The sequence below is a fragment of the Caretta caretta genome, chromosome 13 (assembly GCF_965140235.1).
Source record: "Caretta caretta isolate rCarCar2 chromosome 13, rCarCar1.hap1, whole genome shotgun sequence".
Lineage (NCBI taxonomy): Eukaryota > Metazoa > Chordata > Testudines > Cheloniidae > Caretta > Caretta caretta.
In genome coordinates this window covers 2,282,727-2,303,968 of record NC_134218.1, presented here as the reverse complement: position 1 = coordinate 2,303,968, position 21,242 = coordinate 2,282,727, and the positions used below count along the sequence as shown (strand labels likewise).

The 21,242-nt window shown below is 50.0% G+C and overlaps 1 protein-coding gene across 3 annotated transcripts in view; it reads right to left on the bottom strand.

The window, feature by feature from the left end:
* NOL4L (nucleolar protein 4 like) overlaps positions 1-21,242 on the bottom strand; it is a 102,493-nt gene that overhangs the window by 27,063 nt on the left and 54,188 nt on the right. Inside the window, exons 1-2 of one of the 3 annotated variants that reach the window (XM_075118636.1) lie at positions 13,954-14,062; positions 4,169-4,310 (exon numbers count right to left, since the gene is read on the bottom strand). In XM_075118636.1, the coding sequence (XP_074974737.1) occupies positions 4,169-4,277 (109 nt within the window). In that variant the 5' untranslated portion in view covers positions 4,278-4,310; positions 13,954-14,062. Of the gene's footprint in view, positions 1-4,168; positions 4,311-8,763; positions 8,880-13,953; positions 14,063-21,242 lie in introns of those variants that run through there. The other 2 variants (XM_075118635.1, XM_048819468.2) reach the window with 2 other exon arrangements.

Sequence of the window (21,242 nt, the reverse complement as noted above, 5' to 3'; positions counted from 1 at the left end):
ACCACTCTAGAGTAACACACAAGAAAACGGAAGCAGCTGGTTCTTGCACTATTACTGTGCTGTACAGTGAGTCTGTGCACTGTGGGACCCCATGGCTCACTCTGTGTACTTTTATGCAGTTAGCAGTGTCAATCGTATGTGAACCCCACCTCTGCTGCTGATACAGGGCCTCTGAAATTCTCCCAGACAGTGTCTTTTACTATCCCTGTTGGTATGTACCAAAGTCATTAGCTCTAATTGGGTCCCTTTGCTGTTTCAAAGGTTAACACACAGTTTGCAGCAGGATAATAGCAGGCCAAGGTTTCTGAGCACTGAGACAGAATAAGGTGGTTTTTGTCTGAGTTGCTTATTGCTCCCTAAAGATTTAGCAGACACCAACACCCCAAGGCAAGACAAACTTGCCTCTTGTGCACCCTCCCACCACACCCACTATCGCACTCAGAACAGGCTGTCAAACCAATCGGGAGGTTCTGTATAGCATTTCCTTGTAGGGCTCTTCAAATCATGGAACTTGCTGCTTTGTCCTTAAAATAAAGTTTTTGAAATCTATCTACAGTTCATGATCTTAGCACTGGGTCCCTCTGATTAGATGGCAACTGTGCATTACAACTTTCTTTTGTAAACAGTCTTTCATGGAATGTGTATTGCAAATGCCTTTACAGCTAAACAATAGCAGGACAGAGATTTTCAGACACAGAAGAGGAAGGATAGGAATGTTTTCTAATGAGATGTAGCGAAAAGATGAAATGTGCCTGTTCCCATGGACAGGAACTGCAGAGGAGACGGTGCTCACACACCACTGGCATTGGGACTGTGGGAGCAACAGAGAGAACTGAAACGGAGACGGCTCATGAGGCAAGTCCAAGGAGGGTTTAAAAGACAAGGAAGGAAACTGGACTCTGCTCCATGTTGTGAGATACTTGACAGTGCGGGTACCTCTTTTTCTATTTGTCAAACAAAATATCTGACACACACATCCCTTCCTGCCAACTGCTCCAGCTGTGCATCCTGCCCTATTACTGACCCAGCCAATGACTTGTTTCTTGTGCTTGCTGGAGTAAGCCATGGCCACAGTTTTGGAGCCATTATCAGGTCTTGAAAACAACAGCCCTCACTAGTCAATGCGGAGACCAAAGCACTCACTCGGACTCCTACAAGACCTGGCACTTAAATGCAAAGTGTGTTTGCGCTGTCCAGTTGCAACTCCTGCTGTAGTGCAGTGTTTGTTCAGGGAGTTGCCCCTTCACCCGCTGGAATCCAACCCAGGGCTGTTGTGACAAAGCTGTTAGCAGATGGCCTCAATCCAGTTCCTAGTGGACAGATGTCCATCCCAAAACCCCTTACAAAATGGGGACTAACTGGTCCCTTTGTTGGCCGTCTCAGCAGAGAGGGTAAAGGACTGAATGGTCCTGGCCGTCCACCCAGCTGGGGAGGGAGGGGTCATGGCCCCTTCAGGTCAGGGGCAGGGTGTTTGCATTGCTACTCTCTGGACTATCCCTGTCCTATGGACAAATAGACAAATTTGGGCAATAAAAAAATCGCCATATCCACTCAATAGCTGTAAGGGGACAGACCCTTGACCCAGGACTCCAAGGAAATGGGCATGGTTTAAAAACTGTGGCTCATTAAATTCTCTCTCCCTTTAAGCCCCATTTGCCTCTCCATTTCCCCAACTCTCAGTAGCTGTTGTCCTGGACTATCCCTCCCACCATCACATTTTCCTCACTTCTGTTTTGTCTCCTGTTCCTGAAGCATCACTTCATTCCTCCCCTCTCAGCCCTTCCCATCACACCCTCTGGCTGATTCTGTTCTTGATGTTGCTGGCAACTGGACTGGCCAAGGCCTTCCATCCCAGTGGCACCAGTCCACATCCTAAACTCACTCCAGCACGTGATATGGGCCATTGGTATTCACTGGAAATACAAAATCATCCCTAGCTCTTAGTCAGTCCTGTAAAATTCCATAGTATCTGCCAGTCTAATGGAGACCCCAATAATCTGGTTTCAATTAAAGTGTCCTCCACAGCCAGCATGCTTATTCTTTGTCTCTATCACCTCTGATCAGTATATTCCATCACTCTCCTGCCCCTGACCCATATGAGAGAGACCCTAAGGCATGTGCACAGACTCGACAGGGGAGAAGAAATCACATGTACAGTTTAAACTCTACTCGGCCCCTGAATTGAATGAAAGGAGCTACAGAAGAGAGGGTTTCCCTAAGCAGAAACCATAGGTGTGGAGCCTGATTGAAATGGAATGCTTAACGTTTAATGAGTGATTATAAACCTTCTGTGCCAAAGATCTGCAGCCCTTCCTCCCCTTGTCCTATACTGACACCTGCACCATGACAGCCCCACAAAAATAAGGAGCACTCACCATCCGGGGTGTAGAGCTTTTGTGGGCTGTGCATCCTTGAGAAAGGATACTCGCCCTTGGAGAGAGAAGTGTTATTCCCATTATACTCACACTGCAATTCCCAAAGTGGGTGGGGAGACAAAACTTTAGTCTCAGTGAAGAAATCTTAAGCTTCTGCCTAAACCATTGTCCTTTAGCACACTGCAGCGCTGGGGAAATGGATCCAAAGCATTTCATTCTAGAGCATTCATGAACGACAGGCATTGGAATGCAATGCTGCATCACAAACCGTGGGCTGGGAAATGTTCTGTCACCAGAGCTGCAAAGTACAGTGGAGTAGAGAAATACGAGTCTAGAACCATAGGTGTGGAGGGTAGTACGTGCTGAAGAACAGAGTGCTGAGTGCAATAGACGATGGCACAGCCTGATGCCAAGCCCTTCTAAGCATCACTTCTGCAGCACTTGAAGTGGTGTGACAACAAGCTGTGTTAACCTCAACAGGTCCCTCCACCTACCGTGCTGCAATTGGACTGTACCGGGCTTAGCGATGTATTCATGAGGGGGGGAGAAAGGCTAGACTGTCTTCTACCACTGACACCGGGACACCCTGCAGAGCAGGCAAGTTTCACATCCTTACTGCTGCCTGTGTGAGCCTACTGGGCAGGCGCTGCTAGCTTTAAAGACAGCAGTTTCTCAAAACAGCAGCTTTGCAACATAAACCAATCTTGCCCCATTGTATCTGAGTGGACAACGCACCAGGGCACCAACACTCTGCCTCTGGCCATGAGTGGCTAAAACCCACGCCAGGCAGATATGCTGGCCCAAAAGCCCTTTCTTTCTCACAGTACAGGGTGGTTTTCCAGTCCCTCCTCTTAAAGCACCACTAACTTGATCTGAGTTACCCCAAGATGCACCCACTTCCTATCAGCTCTCAAACTGCCTCTGCACAGAGCCCTCTGGAGACAATGAGGGATTCAGCCACTTGAGAATGGGGCAGAGTCAGCAGTCTGACTCTCATTCTAATACCATGGAGATGAACTTTGACCTGAACTCCGACTTCCACCCCTTAGTTACTTTTTTAAAGCCAACGTGTTTCATGGAGCTAGCACAACACCCCTCCTTACCAGCCTGCCTCCCCCCCACCCATTCCATGCTGCTCAGCCTTGACCCTTCTCAATTACCTGCACTACCCAGGCAGATGCCCCCGCTTCTCATCTCTGCATCCCATTCCCACTGCTGAGCATCCAGCTTCTTCTTGGGGATCAAAACCACTCCGAAACGTGTAACTCAACTGAATGCTTCCGGCTGCGAAGCCCATATCTCAGGGCCTTGCCATGCTCCTTCATCCCTCCCTCTGCACCTCCTGCATCACAGTGCTCAGACCTGATTCTAGCCCTGCCAATGTGTTCAGCTCTAGGAACAAGTGTGTCCAGTGCATGTCACGGTAACTCCATTGCCTCTTGTCGCAGGAAGTGTCTCTTATCCACTATCTGGATTCATGAAAAACTTAGAACCATGTTGCGATGCCCCAACCCACAGAGACCTTATCACAACCAGCAGTTGCAACAGAGTATCGCCAGACAGGTGCCAGCAGCACTGAGAGAGATGGAAAGTACACTAGTTCCACGTGGTACCAACAAGAGGGGTCTGACTCCAGTGCAGTCCCTGGGCACGTACTGCTATGAAATCCATCCCTCAGGTGAGACATCTGATTGAAATGGAGCAGTTAAAGTTTAATGAGTGACTAAAAACCGCCTATGCCAAAGACGTGCAGCCCTCCCTTCCCCTGCCCCATGGACATCAGGAGCACTCACCATCCTCCTGGCTGTGGAGATTCTGAGGGCTGCGCATGCTCTCGTCCTGACTGGGGCTCAAACTGGAGTTAAGATGCTGGTCAGCTGAGATCCATGTGGCGTCGTTCATATCAAAATCCTCGCTGCTCACCGATGTCTCATCCTGAAAGCGAACGGCAAAAGGGTTAAATCTGCTTTGGTTTTGAAGCTCCTGACCACATCCCTTTGGGGGTGCAGCAGCTCCTGCATCCCCAAAGAAACGTGTTCACCTCTTGGCATTTGGGGACTCTGAAAATAGCCCTTCCCATCATGCTCTGGGCTAGGTAGCATTTCCCCTGCGGAGAGCACCAGTGCTCTGCTTCCTGTTTGAAGACGTGCCTGAGGAATGGCTCAGTCTGTAATTGAGGACAATTAGAAAGAGCTTGCATCCTGTAGGAGCGGATGGCTGAGCCCTGCAGTTTACCCTTTAATCTCCATCGACACTACAGTGTGTCCGTGGCAGATAAATGGCTCTGCAAGTGGCGCAGACAGGGTGTGACTTTCTTCAAATGGTTTCAAAAAGTATTAGACTGAACATTGTGTTTAAAAACCAAAAACGCACACCCAAACACCACCACCACCATTTCTCTAACCAAGCAGGAAGGGTCAGGCCAGATCAGCCACTAGTGAAAATCTATGACAGTATGCATCCGATGAAGTGAGCTGTAGCTCACGAAAGCTCATGCTCAAATAAATTGGTTAGTCTCTAAGGTGCCACAAGTACTCCTGTTCTTTTAGTGAAAATCTGCAGACCAGCTCTGATTTCCATGGAGATATGCCCATACACAGCAGCAGGGGATATGCCTGTAGTGTGGACAGGGCCTAAGAACCTGCAGCCTAACGCTTAACCTCTGGTTTTCAGCATGAGACTAAGATCTTCAAAGGCTTCACAGGCCCTTGGATCTGCCTGCAGATTCCTGGGACTTTTCAGCAGGGCCAGGGCCAGAGATGCCAAAGAAGCCACAGTAACACCATGAAAGTGATGCAAATGGGACCTGAGGGGGAATAGCGAGCCCAGACACGATCCAGAAACATCTGTAGAACCCCAATTTTCTGGGTTCCCCTGCAGAAAGGGATGTCTAACCGCAGAGAGAAACCCATGGAGTTGGGTAAGCCAAGATGTGACCCGGAGGCTCTTCCACTCTCTGGAACAAGCATGTATGAACCACACGCAACACCACGATAGTGTGAAATGCACCCTTGCAATCTGTAGCAGGAGTGAGGCCTGCATTTTTTTTTAATTATAAATAATGCTCTACTCACTAGTCCTGCTGCTCTGAAAACTGCCAGCACTGAGGAGGGAACATGCCATTTCAGAAGTCATGGACACCCTCACTCGGCAATCCCACTGACTTTCCTATGGCATAGATTAAATTCCTCTCTCCCACTCCCACTGCTGCAAGGACATTCTTTCTCTTCCTCCTTTCTAACCTTTACTGTGCTTCATGACACAGCCCTTGGATAGCTTCCAGAGCCAAAAGGTCAGCCACTGGATTTCAAAATCATCAGCATTATAAAAGCAGCAGTGAGATTCTGAATGAAAGGAGGAGCTAAGGAACCACAGAGCTGGGCCTTCCAAGCAGAGGCCACAGCAACACACTGTAACGAAGGAAGCACTGATAACATGGGGATGTGCAACACATGTGCTGTAATGGTTCCTCTCTCTGCCTTTTCTCTTGTTCCCTCCCAAAATAAGACCGAGACCCCATCAAAAGCTGTGGAGACACTGAACACGTGCCCAGAGTCACTTTCTGCTTTAGCTACTATTGCCTTGTATTTAAAACAACCTTTCACGGGCTTGTAGCCTCTCCATTTCCCTCCAGCGTTTTGAGCACTGGACAAAATACCAATCCCCACTCCTCTTCCTTGCACCAAGTAAGTGCCCCTCCAACCACCACCTGCACCTTGTAAAGCTGCTCTGCCTCCGGCAGACTTTTTTTTTTTTTTTTTTTAAATTGTGAACAAAATTCTGTAAGAACAGGTTTGACCTTTCTTCCTTCCTTGTCCCTGAAGAGCCATCTGCGCACTCAGGGCAGGAATTGCTGGGTTTAGCCTGCTCCCTTCCCCCAACCCCCTCCTCACTGAGTTGTGCCTCAGAGGGAGTTTCCTGGAATTTACAGCTTCTGTACAGCCTCAGCTTGAACATTTGTAAAATCATACACTGGGCACAGCTATACGGGGAGGCTTCTACTAACCACACGTGCACTCTTGCACTAGAAGGACACGGGCACACTCATGCTCACATGACAGTGCTAAAACATGCTGCTTCCAACCAAGTATGGACATACACGACTAGAACCCAGGCAGAAGCACACACATGCTTCCAAACCCATGGCAGCTTGGCCCAACAGGACACACTCAGGGTAAACAGCACTTTTTCTTGGCATTTTGGCTAAGATCCATACAACTTTTCTCTGTGTCTTCATTTGCAATTCATGGTTATAACATTTTTGACAAACGTGAACTGACATGGCTGGGGACAATAATGCCTATTCGATATGTGTCTATGACCTTAAATATTCTCTAAAAGTTTTAATCTGATACCCTTAGTTTCATAATAGGTAATGTATGTTGACACTGCAAAAAAAGAAACACAACACCAACAACCCTGGGGCAGTGAGTGTCAGAGCCTGGGTCTACAGACCTAGATAGGCAGGGCTCTCACTCCAGCATTAAAAATAGCAGTGTAGATGTTCCTGGTTGGGCTCTGAGACCTACTCCCCTCCCTGGGCTTCAGAGCCTGGCTCCAGCCACAGCAGGAATGTCTACTCTGCTACCTTGAATGCTCTGAGAACTGCTGAGGCTCTGAGAACTGCTGCCGTGTTTGTTTGTGTTGTGTGGTTTTTTGTTTTTGTTTTTTTTTCTCTTCTTACGCATAGACTGAACTGGAAGGGGATCTTCCACTGCTAACATTATATATAGATATAGAGAGAGACACCAACCGACCATCACCATGGTATCTGGGCATCCTTACAAAGCTTAACCTGGAACAATGATCTTAAGTGGACAGACTAAATGCCAAGGTCTCCTGCTGCTCACAGCTTTCCTTTGGACCAGTCCACATCAAGAGAAGGACTGGGCCCAGAGTGCATCTTGCAGGGCTGAATGAAAATGGCCAGGCCCATGCTTAAGAAAATATCTTTAAGGTGCAAATTCTAGAGGAGACTGCCCTGTCTCAGCACCCACAAGCTCACCCATCGGATACTGGATTCTAGTACATATGTACAGATGTATGTTTATGCACACATGTACATATAGCATCTTTCCTATCAGCGTATTGTGAAACGCTGGGTTACATATAAAATCCCCCTCAGTACAATATATTGGCCTGTTATCCAACGCATTAATTTATCCGAGAGACATCGAGAAAGAAACTGACCCAGCTGAAAATGACTGAAGTCCAATAAGACTCAGGGCATGACTAGCAGTCTCTAACATGACCTATCAGCAAAAAGACCATGCTATTGAGGTGGAACCTTACAGAGGCAGGCGTCCTCCGCACCTTTTCAGCCTGGACTCCAACTGGGAGAACAAGAGCATTTACATTTAAAGACTCCAGTAGGATTAAGTTCCTGGCAGCAGTGCCCCGTTTTTGCAGCATGCAGATCTAGCAGTGTGACCAGCAACATGGCAGTACCCCATCAATACCACACATAAAGCCAGCAGTGGGAACTGCCTCTTGGTAGTGTCCAATCAATACATCACCCAAAGCTAACTCGTAACAGTGTCCTATCACAACCACACACAATGGCTCCTGAAGTTCCTTGCAGCAGCACCCAAATAATGCTGCCCTGGGAGCTGCTTAGCCCTTGGTGCTCTTCCAGTCTCTCTAAACTGCAACACAGCCCAGAGTCATGGATGTGAGAGGTAGCATCTTCCTTCGCTGCCTTGCTAACACAAGTTCTGGATTTAGCCATTTAAGATGCCCTTAGCAGTGTCCTGTCACTACTAGCTAGTACTACACTGGTGGCAGTTGCAAACTTCCTCATCAGAGTATCCTGTCAAAGCAAATAAGGCCCTGAGCTCTGTGACTTCCTTGCAATGCCCTATCAATGCCAGCAATGACTCCTGGCAGTGCCCTCCTTATGCCAGCGAAGATTCCAGTGATGCGAGACCCATCCAAACAATAACCTACAGCTTTTTTCCCCAGCTAGGACTCCAGTAATAGCTTACATTTCAGCTTGTATGAGAGGGATAATTTTTCTGGCTGCAGCACAAAAAGGCTCGTGCACCCGAATACAGCATGGTGTCAAAACGAATGAAACAAGCCAGTTCAAAACATCTGATGGAAAAATCCCCTCTTAATTTTGCTCTGAATACCAATCCTGTGTCTGGACAGTGGAGACGCTTATTGAAGCCTCATCAGATTAAGTGAAATTTTTGAACAGTAGCACCAGCTACAATTCAGAGCAATACGGTAAATATAATCTGCCCTTCCCCTCCCTTTCAGCCTGTGAGTCAGGCAGCTCATTCTTTTCCTCTCTGGATTCTCAGGAGAATTCTCTCTGCTAATTTCTTCTTTCCTGTAAACAAACTTCAAATGAAACTTTCATTAAAAAAAGAACACAGTCCATTACCACAGCCTGGCTCCAGATTTGCCTTCTCTTCACCCGTACCATGCCAGTCATGACACAGATGAAAGCAACAGCAGCTGCCCTAATCAGCTAGCACAATCTCTTTTTCTTTCTCTTGCTCCCTCCTTCCTAACCTAACCTTCCTTCCTCCCTCCCACTCCCTTATCCCTCCCCTTTCCAGCTCTCAGGAGAGATCTTCTCACACTGCAGTAAAGTTCTGTTGCTTCATTTCTAGTGTTCATGGGATTGAATGATTAGGGGTCATGAAATACTCGTGCAGCTCCTTTTCTGAAAGGCAAAGCGAGTGCCTGTCGAGTATATTCACAGGGCCACACCCAAATATCTGAACGAGGACTCCAGGTACAGCAAGGGACTTGGAAAAACATCACTGCCACTCTCCTTCTCTCCAGTCCAATATTCACATCTGCTCTACAGATGTATTTGATCTAAACAGGTATTCTAGTTAGCAAAAGAAAATGCATGTGCAATATTAATAATACTTTGCACCTCTATAGTATCTTCCATTCAAGAATCTTCAAGCACTTTATAAACATTCGTAAATTTTAAGCCCCACCATTTCTCTTTGAATTAGAGCAATAGTATTCCTATTTCAGAACTGAAGAAACTGAGTCACCAATAGCTGCAGTGATTAGCTGAAAGCCTCAGAGTGAGTTGGTGGCAGACCCAGGAACAGAACCTAGATTGCAGAACTCCATCTTGTGCTTTAATCACCAGACAATGATTCCCTTTTTCATGAATAATCTTTTCTCTTCAGAACTTCTTAAAGAACAACCTTTCACACCACAGGCTGAAACTGAGTAGGGTAGGAAAGCTCTTCTTATAACCATGCCTTGTAAATATATGCAGGCGATATCAGTAACCGGCTTATTTTACAGGTAGGCTCAGTTTCTCTGGAACTGGTTTGCAAATGCCTCCAAAGTCAGTTACACCCTCTATCACAATTTATTTTCCAGGATCTGAGAACTGTTGTTGCTGTGTTGCTTATTTTCTTTTTGAGGTTATCTGGTTTTATTTAGAAGTATATCTCTACTTTTTTGCATGACACGCTACCCTGGCCTGTTTTTTCTGTGGACTCCAGAAACCAAAATCTAGGGTGGTGATTTCAGAGTAGCAGCCGTCTTCGTCTGTATTCGCAAAAAGAAAATTTCAATGGAAATACCAATTGCTCCACCTCACTCAGACAGGTGACAAGCATAGTCACCATTTGCCAGTGTTAGTTTTACAGTGGAGTCAGCCACCTTTTTTAGAACCAACTCCATGTGGCATAGTTGCCTGCCCTTGTAGCTGCTTTACCTGTACGCAGCAGCAACTTGGGAGAATGCTACCAGAATGTTGTCTTGAAGGACGGCACCTCCCGCTGGCCCCCTTGACCGTAGTATCAGTCTGGGGGAATACCCTACCAAAAGGGTAGCCTCATCTCCATGTCAGCATGTGTTAAACACAGTCTTCTGAGCATGCCAAGAAGGTACTGAACCACATCTGACCTTAACTTAACCACTTCAGTTCACAGAAAGGCTTAATAATGGAGGATAAAACTCCTCAGGTCAAAGGCACTGGATATTGTAGCAGCCAATTAATGCACCACAGAGCCCAACAAAGCTAAAGCATTGCTGATTCAATTCAGTTTTAGAGTTAGGAATCCATAAGATCTGGTACCTATTTCTATACATTACAAACCAACACTATATTATGAATGCCCTTCCTATCAGGTTGACTAGAGTTCTTACTTATAGTAAATCCTGTTACACCCTAGAAGAGAATGATCTTGTGTGATAGAGTAAGGGGAAAGAAGCTGCTTAGCCCTTGCTAGGACATGAAAAAATAAGAATTTATTCTTACTAGTTCCCCAAATCAGGTGAGATGAGACCTAGCTGAATATTTTACATGAAAAGGGAATATTCATGAGCTCTGTTGTCTTATGTTTTCCCTCCTTCCTAAGATCTTTCTTTTCTTCTGGGAAAAAGACCCCAAAAGAGACTGTTACTAACCAGCACATGCACATTCCAGATGTCATTACCCAAGGCAAGGAGGAGCAGGCATTCTTCCAACAGATTCTGAATGTCTGCCCTCTGGGCTGGGAGGAATCTTCAGGTGCTCTTGCTGTTCATTTGGGAGGTGCTGAACAAAGGGTATAGGACAGTGGTTGTCAATCTGAGGTCCGCAGGCCCCTATGGATCCGCAGACTATGTCTAAGATTTCCAAAGAAGTCTGCATCTCCATTTGAAAATGTTTAGGGATCCGCAAATGAAAACAGGTTGAAAAACCGCTACTGTAAGATACTGAGGGGAAAAGTGTGAATTTTCCAAGCAACTACAGCTACGGCCAGGTACTATTAACATTATATATGTTTGAATACTCTGTTTAAGGTGCAAGTCTTCAATCCACCTTCATGCAAACAGATCTTGGTCAAAACCAAACAAGTATTTGATTTTATATGAAAGGACATGATTAAACCTCCAAGCCCATAAATCGCTCAGAATGAAAGGATACTTTAAGTCTTCCATGGACACCGTAAAAAATGATCAAAAATGTGATGGTCTGAGTATATAGATATTAAGAGATGTTGCCAGGTCCAATCTAGACCCAAATTGAAAGTTTTGTGAAAACATATTTTTGCACGACATATAATCAATAGGAACATTTTGGTCAATATATTTTCATAGCAGTGGCAAACAGTGCAAGAACAGACTCTAACAATCCGTTTCCCACCAAACCCAAGGGACTATTGGGTTAATGCCTGAAAATGTAGAAATGAAACTGGCTAGAAACTATGAACAGGTGAAATTGACTAGCCTGTTTCCATTGTATACTATGAGCTAAATACAGAAAAATAACCAAACTGCCTAAAGAGTGAAAAGGCTGTTTATTTGTTTGTAAGATTATTTCCAATGTAGTGTCTATACACAGAGGTGGGGCTGAGATCTATGCAGTGTGAAATGTGAACTCTGAAAGGAAGGAAGTTTCATTCTTTCCATTTATACTCATCCAAATATATGTAAATAAATAGATCAGTAAGGCAAATCCGTCTGAGCATGTGTGTAAATAGCTCCAGCCCTGGTAGGCAGGGGTTTCAGCATGAAGCAGGGATTGACCCATAAGTAGGGCTTTACCTCTAGGAAGAAAGCTATTTCCAGCACAATCCCTCACCAGAAATGGGAGGAAAATAAGGCGTAGAGACAGCGAAATGTTAAAGCCCTGAGCCCCTTCTAGGTGCAGCGTGATATTATTCTCCTGCCCTGTGCACCAGGGAAAGGGAAAATCGATGCTTCAGGGAGGGAGAAAGGTTCCCTGTGAATTAATGGGTCTGTAGCTTCCCCCATTGATCTGCCTCCTCCCACTTTCTGCGCTTTTGTGCTCTTCCGGGGAAGGGGGAGGCAGCTCTCCCGATAAGGGAAGGACGCTCTAACCTTAACCTTTCTCCAGGAATAATGCTAATTAGAGACGCTAATGAGAACTTCCCGGGAAAGCGGAGCAGGGAGGGAGGAGCAGCCACCGCCAGCCGGGTTCGGTTTGAAACCGGGGGAGATGGAATCAGAACGCAGAGGGGGAGTTTAAAAAACGGCGAAATCTCTTCCCCCCCCCCCCCCCCGGCACAAACGGGACCACGCTCTCTGCACGCCCCTGTGCCGAGCGGTGCACGCGGAACCCCGCACCCGGCACAGGACACTCGCCCCGCAACCACAACCGTCCTCCGCAATTCCCCCTTGCACCCCGCTAGGCAACCCTCCCCCCAGCAGTGCATGACGGTGCACCCCCACAAAACAGCCCTTCCCATGCAACCCCCTCAACACATAGCACCCGCCATGAAATCCTTGATCCCCAACATACAACCCTTCCTGCTAAGCCCCGGCCGCCACCTAACCAGAGCTCACCCCCTCACCATCAGCCCGGTCCAGCCCTAGCCCCGTCCAAATGCACCCAAACAACCCCAGTGACCTGAGCTTAGGCCCCCAACGGACCCCAACAAACTTCCCCCGCCATCCAACCCCAGTGACCTGTGCAAACAAGCCCCCAACACCATGCGCGCACCCCAACAAACTCGCTGCAACTCACGCTAATGAGCTGCGTCCCCCTCCACTCAAACACCATCCACCCCACTGACCTGCGTGCACCTCCAACCCCACCTTCAACTAGCGCCATCCAACCCCCCCAATGATCCGTGTGCGCCTCCCAACAAACCTCTCCAGCTCCCGGTGATCCCTGCCCCCCAACAAACTCCAACTCCCAGTGCCCCTGTGCACCCCAAACTAACCCCTCCAACGCCTAGTGACCCCTGTGCCCTCCCAACAAACCTCTCCAGCTCCCGGTGACCCCTGCCCCCCAACAAACTCCAACTCCCAGTGCCCCTGTGCACCCCAAACTAACCCCTCCAACGCCTAGTGACCCCTGTGCCCTCCCAACAAACCCCTCCAACTCCCGGTGACCCCTGCCCCCCAACAAACTCCAACTCCCTGTGCACCCCAAACTAACCCCTCCAACGCCTAGTGACCCCTGTGCCCTCCCAACAAACCCCTCCAACTCCCGGTGACCCCTGCCCCCCAAACTCCCAGTGATCCCTGCTCCCCAACAAACTCCAACTCCCAGTGCCCCTGTGCACCCCAAACTAACCCCTCCAGCTCCCGGTGACCCTTGTGCCCTCCCACCAAACCCCTCCAATTTCCAGTGACCCCTGCCCCCCAAACTCCCAGTGATCCCTGCTCCCCAACAAACTCCAACTCCCAGTGCCCCTGTGCACCCCAAACTAACCCCTCCAGCTCCCAGTGACCCCTGTGCACCTCCCAACAAACCCCTCCAACTCCCCGTGCCCTGTGTGCACCCCAAACTCCCAGTGACCCCCCTGCACCCCCAACAAACTCGCTCCAACCCACCCCTAGCGCCCCCAACACCCCCCCGCGCCCGTTGTGCCCCCCAACCCCCCAAGCCCCGCGGGCCAGGTGGCCCGGAACACCGCCTGCCCCCCAGCCGGCGGGCCGCCCCCCGCGGGCCCGGGCAGGGGGCAGTTGTGTCCCCCGCCCAGCCCGAGGGTACCGAGATAAACACCCCGGCCCCGCACGGGGACGCGGCGGCCGCCGGAGCCCCGCACAGCCCGGCCCCCTCTCCCCGGCCCCGCAGCTCAACGGCCCCCGCCGGCCGCCCGGCCGCCCGCCGCGGGGAGCCGGGCCCGGTGCCTACCTGCTGCGGGGCCGGGGCCGCGCCTGGGGCCTGCCGGCCTGCGCCAGCCCGGCGGCTCGGTGCGGGGACGGGAGGGACGCTGGCCCGGCCGCGCTCCGGAGCGGCTGACAACCAGCTGCTGCCCGCCGAGAGGGGCTGGCGCTGCGGAGCGCGTCACTCCCGGCCCGGGGGGAGCGGGGGGCGCGGGGGGAGTGACACGCGGCGGGGGGGCTCTGGGGTGAAGAGAGGGAAGCGCTGCAGGGACAGACGGACGGACGGACGGACACGGGGGGGGGGGTGACCCAGGGCGGGGGGGGGCTCTGGGGTGAAGAGAGGGAAGCGCTGCAGGGACAGACGGACGGACACGGGGGAGGGTGACCCATGGTGGGGGGGCACTGGGGTGAAGAGAGGGAAGCGCTGCAGGGACAGACGGACACGGGGGGGCACTGGGGTGAAGAGAGGGAAGCGCTGCAGGGACAGACGGACACGGGGGGGGGGTGACCCAGGGCGGGGGGGGCACTGGGGTGAAGAGAGGGAAGCGCTGCAGGGACAGTCGGACACGGGGGGGGGGTGACCCAGGGCGCGGAGGGCTCTGGGGTGAAGAGAGGGAAGCGCTGCAGGGACAGACGGACGGACACGGGGGGTGACCCAGGGCGGGGGGGGCACTGGGGTGAAGAGAGGGAAGCGCTGCAGGGACAGACGGACACGGGGGGGGGCACTGGGGTGAAGAGAGGGAAGCGCTGCAGGGACAGACGGACGGACACGGGGGGGGTGACCCAGGGCGGGGGGGGCACTGGGGTGAAGAGAGGGAAGCGCTGCAGGGACAGTCGGACACGGTTGAGGGGGTGACCCAGGGCGGGGGGGGGCAGTGGGGTGAAGAGAGGGAAGCGCTGCAGGGACAGACGGACACGGGGGGGGGCTCTGGAGTGAAGAGAGGGAAGCGCTGCAGGGACAGACGGACGGACACGGGGGGTGACCCAGGGCGGGGGGGGGCACTGGGGTGAAGAGAGGGAAGCGCTGCAGGGACAGACAGACGGACACGGGGGGGGTGACCCAGGGCGGGGGGGGCACTGGGGTGAAGAGAGGGAAGCGCTGCAGGGACAGTCGGACACGGTTGAGGGGGTGACCCAGGGCGGGGGGGGGCAGTGGGGTGAAGAGAGGGAAGCGCTGCAGGGACAGACGGACACGGGGGGGGGCTCTGGAGTGAAGAGAGGGAAGCGCTGCAGGGACAGACGGACGGACACGGGGGGTGACCCAGGGCGGGGGGGGGCACTGGGGTGAAGAGAGGGAAGCGCTGCAGGGACAGACGGACGGACACGGGGGGTGACCCAGGGCGGGGGGGGCACTGGGGTGAAGAGAGGGAAGCGCTGCAGGGACAGTCGGACACGGTTGAGGGGGTGACCCAGGGCGGGGGGGGCTCTGGGGTGAAGAGAGGGAAGCGCTGCAGGGACAGACGGACGGACACGGGGGGTGACACGCAGCGGGGGGGCACTGGGGTGAAGAGAGGGAAGCGCTGCAGGGACAGTCGGACACGGTTGGGGGGGTGACCCAGGGCGGGGGGGGGCTCTGGGGTGAAGAGAGGGAAGCGCTGCAGGGACAGACGGACACGGGGGGGGGGACCCAGGGCGGGGAGGGCTCTGGGGTGAAGAGAGGGAAGCGCTGCAGGGACAGACGGACGGACACGGGGGGTGACCCAGGGCGGGGGGGGCACTGGGGTGAAGAGAGGGAAGCGCTGCAGGGACAGATGGACACGGTTGGGGGGATGACCCAGGGCGGGGGGGGGCTCTGGGGTGAAGAGAGGGAAGCGCTGCAGGGACGGACAGACGGACACGGGGGGGGGGTTACACACACTGCTGAGGAGGAAGCACGGGCGGGCTGGACGGGGTGAGCCCCACTGTGCATGTGGGGCCGTGGGGGGGGGCTGGCCCACACCGCGCGTGGGGGGCAGGGAGTGAGACGGGGGGTGGGACAGACACACATCGCCGGGGGCGGGACAGCGGCGCGCTCACACTGTGGGGGGACGCAGAGAGACAGGCGCGGGGTGGAGAGTGGGTGTGGGGAGGAGCAGACAGAGCCCATCCATTTTCTAACGAGAGAGACAGTCAGCCTGGGCACGGTAGGCTGTGAGAGCCTAGGACTGTCATCCTAGAGGACAGGCAGTGGCCAGAGAGAAATGCTGTAGTTTGGGGGGAACACACCTCCTGAACAGGCAGCGTAAGACTGTGCCGAGAGAGCTACAATAACCGGGGAGAGGCTGTGTGCCGAGAGAGAGACAGCAATAGTCGGGGGAGGGCACAGCTGCCCAGACTTGGACAATAACACTGGGAAAGGGCCAGAGGGAGGGGGCTGGCCAGTGAGAAACAGTAACACTGAAATACCTGCTACCTGTTAAGTATTGTTATTCAGGAGAAAATACAGGAGTACAGTCGGGAAGAGTGTGCTACACAGAGAGACTGTAACCATGGAAAAATACAAAGCAGCAATGAGAGACATTCCAACAGCCATCCTACACAGAGGGGGGTGTGCTCAGGGCAACGTCATTCTATAGAAAATTACGTGGTATAATCTTGTGAACCAACCATGCTCCGCTCTCCCAGTCTCTTTGGTACCCAACCTTCCCCACTGCAATCTTCATCTCTTCTGGTTGCCCTCCAAACCACCAGAAAGGGCTCCCCGAGTTACTGGGGTCCATGGATCCAGTCGGATAAACACTGACCAAACTAACATATTACATCAGGGGAGTTTGAAAACTTGTAGGTGAAGTGAGAAATCTAGGGTTCGATAAAGAACTTAACAATGGCCATACTGGGTCAGACCAAAGGTCCATCTAGCCCAGTATCCTCTCTTCCGACAGTGGCCAGTGCCAGGTGCCCCAGAGGGAATGAATAGAACAGGGAATCATCAAGCGATCCATCCCCTATTGCCCATTCCCAGCTTCTGGCAAACAGAGGCTAGGGACACCATTCACTGCCTATGTTCTGCAAGCTAAGTAATCCTGGGGACAAAATCAGCCATGAGCAATGGTACACCAGGGCAAGCTATCATTGCAATGGAGGAACCTGGAGCAGGCAGTCACAGCCCTGTAAGTGGGCAGGACCAGGGAATCCATCCAGGGGATGCAATGATCCAGTGTATCTCCCATGCTGCCTCTACCTATTAGGTCCCCGCTGGAATTTAAAGCTGCCCTCCCTTTGTGGAGGGCAATGGGGATACTACCACTTGTATGTCCCCTACTGAGTCCCCTCTGGGATACTGCTGCCCCCACACGTGCAGCAATGTTGGGGGGAAGGGGAGAAGGGAGGATGTGGATGTAGCAACCCCTTAGTTTGCAAGGAACAGAATGATTCACATCACTTTTTAAATGTACAATCTCAATTGTAGCAGTTCCTCAGGGAAGAGACCTTGATGCAGAAACAGCCTGTCACTTGCAGGTCTCAACTGTACTTCACGGGTCTTGCACTGGGTCCATGTAGCCACAGTGCCCCACCACAGCTCTGGGAGAGGTTGTGTCTCAGGGAGAGCACAGGTGCCCCACCATGCCTTAGGATGCTGAAGTGTGTCCTTCTCCCCACCTACAGTCTCCCTTTACCCCTTCACATAACAAAAGAACCAGGCGTCACCCAATGAAATGAACAGGCAGCAGATTTAAAACAAAAGGAAGCACTTCTTCTCACAGTGCACAGTCAACCTCTGGAACTGGTTGCCAGGCGATGTTGTGAAACCCAAAAATATAACTGGGTTAAAAAATTAATTAGATAAGTTCCATGGCTATTAGGCAAGATGGTCAGGGATGCAACCCCATGTTCTGGGTGACCCTAACCCTCCAACTGCCAGACGCTGGGACTGGACGATGGGATGGATCACTCGATAATTGCTTGTTCTGTTCATTCCCTCTGAAGCACCTGGCTTTGGCCACTATCAGAAGACAGGATACTGGACTAGATGGACCATAGGTTGAACCCAGTATGGCCGTTCTTATGTTTGTTGCCCCCCAGGCAGGATTCTAATTGGCCCAGGCCAGGGATCCATTAGTTATTTTGAGACTGGCGCCTTGTGCTCCAGAATCTCAGCTTTCCTTTTTTATTTTTTGAAGTCTTCAGCTGTTACGGTTGAGAAGAAATCCTTAAAAACTTGACCCAAGTGTGGTGATGTCTGGCTGAGTCTGCAGACAGCCCATAGCATACTGAGAGGTCTGAATGGCTACATTATTCTCAGTGGAGTGTTAACACCGATGCCCAGGTATGATGATTTATATTTCAACATTAACTATTTCACTGCTGAGCAAAGCATGTCAGAAAGGAGAGTGACGAGCTTATTATGAAGATCTCCACAATCTACTGACGACTCTTTTTGGCCCCCATTTCCAAGGGCGGGTAAAATGGGTGAATTTGGTAAAATGAATACCCACCCTTTGCATGTGCAAAACCCTGCATTTGTGCATACCAATGGTGTGTCCACGCACACAAAGGGTAGATGCATGTACAGTTCCCCATTGTTGCATTCTGCAGGTACAATGATCTCAAATTAGGGCTGTTGATTAATCGCAGTTAACTCACGCGATTAACTAAAAAAAATTAATCGTGATTAAAAAAATTAATGGTAATTAATTGCACTTTTAATCACACTGTTAAACAATAGAATACCAATTTAAATTTATTAAATATTTAAATAAATGGCATTCTATTATTGTTTAACAGTGTGATTAATCACGATTAATTTTTTTAATCACTTGACAGCCCTAGTTCACACGCATCTCACATGGTCCTCAAACAAATATTTGAGATTGTCTCTGGTCATATGAGAACTCCTCTTTCATACCAAACCTTAATCTGGGGCCTAAACTAGCTGAAAATGGGTAAAACTTTCAAAACACCTATGTGATTTAGGAGTTCAAATCCCCATGAGATTTAAGCTCCTAAGTGAATTAGGCATTTATCAACTTTTATCTAATGTATCTTTAGGTAGCTATTTCTGGATCCAGGGGGAAGGGGCAGGCAGTTTGATACAGGTTCAGTAACAATAATCCCTGTAGTAGTAAGGACCAGGAGTTAGTTTTTAAAGGATTTTTTAAAATGAAATAAGTAAAATTGTAATAATTAAAAATATTATTTCACATTCCTTCCTTCTCCCACTCCTTTGTGACTTGTTCATTCAGGCCTAGCAGCTGAAAGCTATTTCACATGGGTACAAGAAGCTACCCGTGCAGAAACCCTGGGGCTCCCCACTGGGGTTCTCTTGCCTGGAACAGCCTGTAGCATGGGAGCTTTAGCAAAAGTTCTTCCCAACAGGAGCTGTGTTGTGCTTTTTGTCTGTAAAGCACCTAGCACACTTGTGGGTGTATATGTGCATACTAAATAATACACTGACTACATCTTTCATAGTTTCCCATGGAAAAGTTCCACAAGAACTTCCACGGCAGCTCTCAAATGAAGGTACAAACTACACAGCAGCTTCATTTAACAGATATGTTTGTTGATTAATATCAGTCCTGCATCTAGTGACTAGTGCAAAAGACTGAGAGCTAGGAGGATCTTAATTCTCATCCCAGAGCAGTCACTGACTCACTGAGCAATCTTGTGCAAGTCACTTGATGCCCTTGTGCCTCTGGCTAAGCAGGCTAAATGAAAAGATGGGCCTTACTGCATTAGATTCTACATCACTACCGAACCCTCCGAGAGAATTAGCTTTAAAAAATGCAAACCTTTTATGAATGAAGCCAGTAAGGAAAAAGGGGTGAGAGTGTCACTGGAAAGCAAGTTGCTGAGAGACAGCCATAGTCAAAGAATATTTCACTTCTATTTTCACATCATCCTTTTGGCAGTCCATAGCTTAGGGAAGTCAGGAAATAGAGAGAGAGAAGATCTGTGAAACTTTTCTGTGGGCTGCATCATGTACTTTAGCTTGTTCACCCTTAGTTATAATTCCATCTTTCTTTAAAAATAAGAGTTATTAATCAGTGGCATAGACATAAATAAAATCCTCAGTTCTAGGAGCTAAAATAAAGAGACAAAGGAAATGCAGCTTCATCCTCTAGGGTGTAAACTGATCATCATCATCTGAAAGAGGAGAGAAAGGATTGTTTTGGGGTGAGGTTGCCTTCTTTGGAAGTATCAGGTATTGGGCACTTCCAAAGTCTCAGCACTAGGGTCTGAGTAAATATGGAAATTCCAAGTCCCTCTGTCTCCTATCAATTTCACTCTGAGTATTAATGCACACCACCTGGTGGTATGTTTACATTGTGATAAGGACTGACATGGATAGAAGGACTCTTAAATGCTGCCGCATATTTCTTGGCCACAGAAAATAGAATCAAGTAGTTTCAACACAGTAGCTATTAGAAGGTAAGGAACTGAATCATTTAAGGCCAAAATTTTAGCCAGTCCAAAGCCACGTTCTGGTTTTGAATATTCCCATTTGTAAGCACAACTTATTACACAAAAGTGGCTGCACAGTTGTTTTGTACATGTATATGAGATCATAGAATCATAGAATCATAGAATATCAGGGTTGGAAGGGACCCCTGAAGGTCATCTAGTCCAACCCCCTGCTCGAAGCAGGACCAATTCCCAGTTAAATCATCCCAGCCAGGGCTTTGTCAAGCCTGACCTTAAAAACCTCTAAGGAAGGAGATTCTACCACCTCCCTAGGTAACGCATTCCAGTGTTTCACCACCCTCTTTGTGAAAAAGTTTTTCCTAATATCCAATCTAAACCTCCCCCACTGCAACTTGAGACCATTACTCCTCGTTCTGTCATCTGCTACCATTGAGAACAGTCTAGAGCCATCCTCTTTGGAACCCCCTTTCAGGTAGTTGAAAGCAGCTATCAAATCCCCCCTCATTCTTCTCTTCTGCAGGCTAAACAATCCCAGCTCCCTCAGCCTCTCTTCATAAGTCATGTGTTCTAGACCCCTAATCATTTTTGTTGCCCTTCGCTGGACTCTCTCCAATTTATCCACATCCTTCTTGTAGTGAGGGGCCCAAAACTGGACACAGTACTCCAGATGAGGCCTCACCAATGTCGAATAGAGGGGAACGATCACGTCCCTCGATCTGCTCGCTATGCCCCTACTTATACATCCCAAAATGCCATTGGCCTTCTTGGCAACAAGGGCACACTGCTGACTCATATCCAGCTTCTCGTCCACTGTCACCCCTAGGTCCTTTTCCGCAGAACTGCTGCCTAGCCATTCGGTCCCTAGTCTGTAGCGGTGCATTGGATTCTTCCATCCTAAGTGCAGGACCCTGCACTTATCCTTATTGAACCTCATCAGATTTCTTTTGACCCAATCCTCCAATTTGTCTAGGTCCT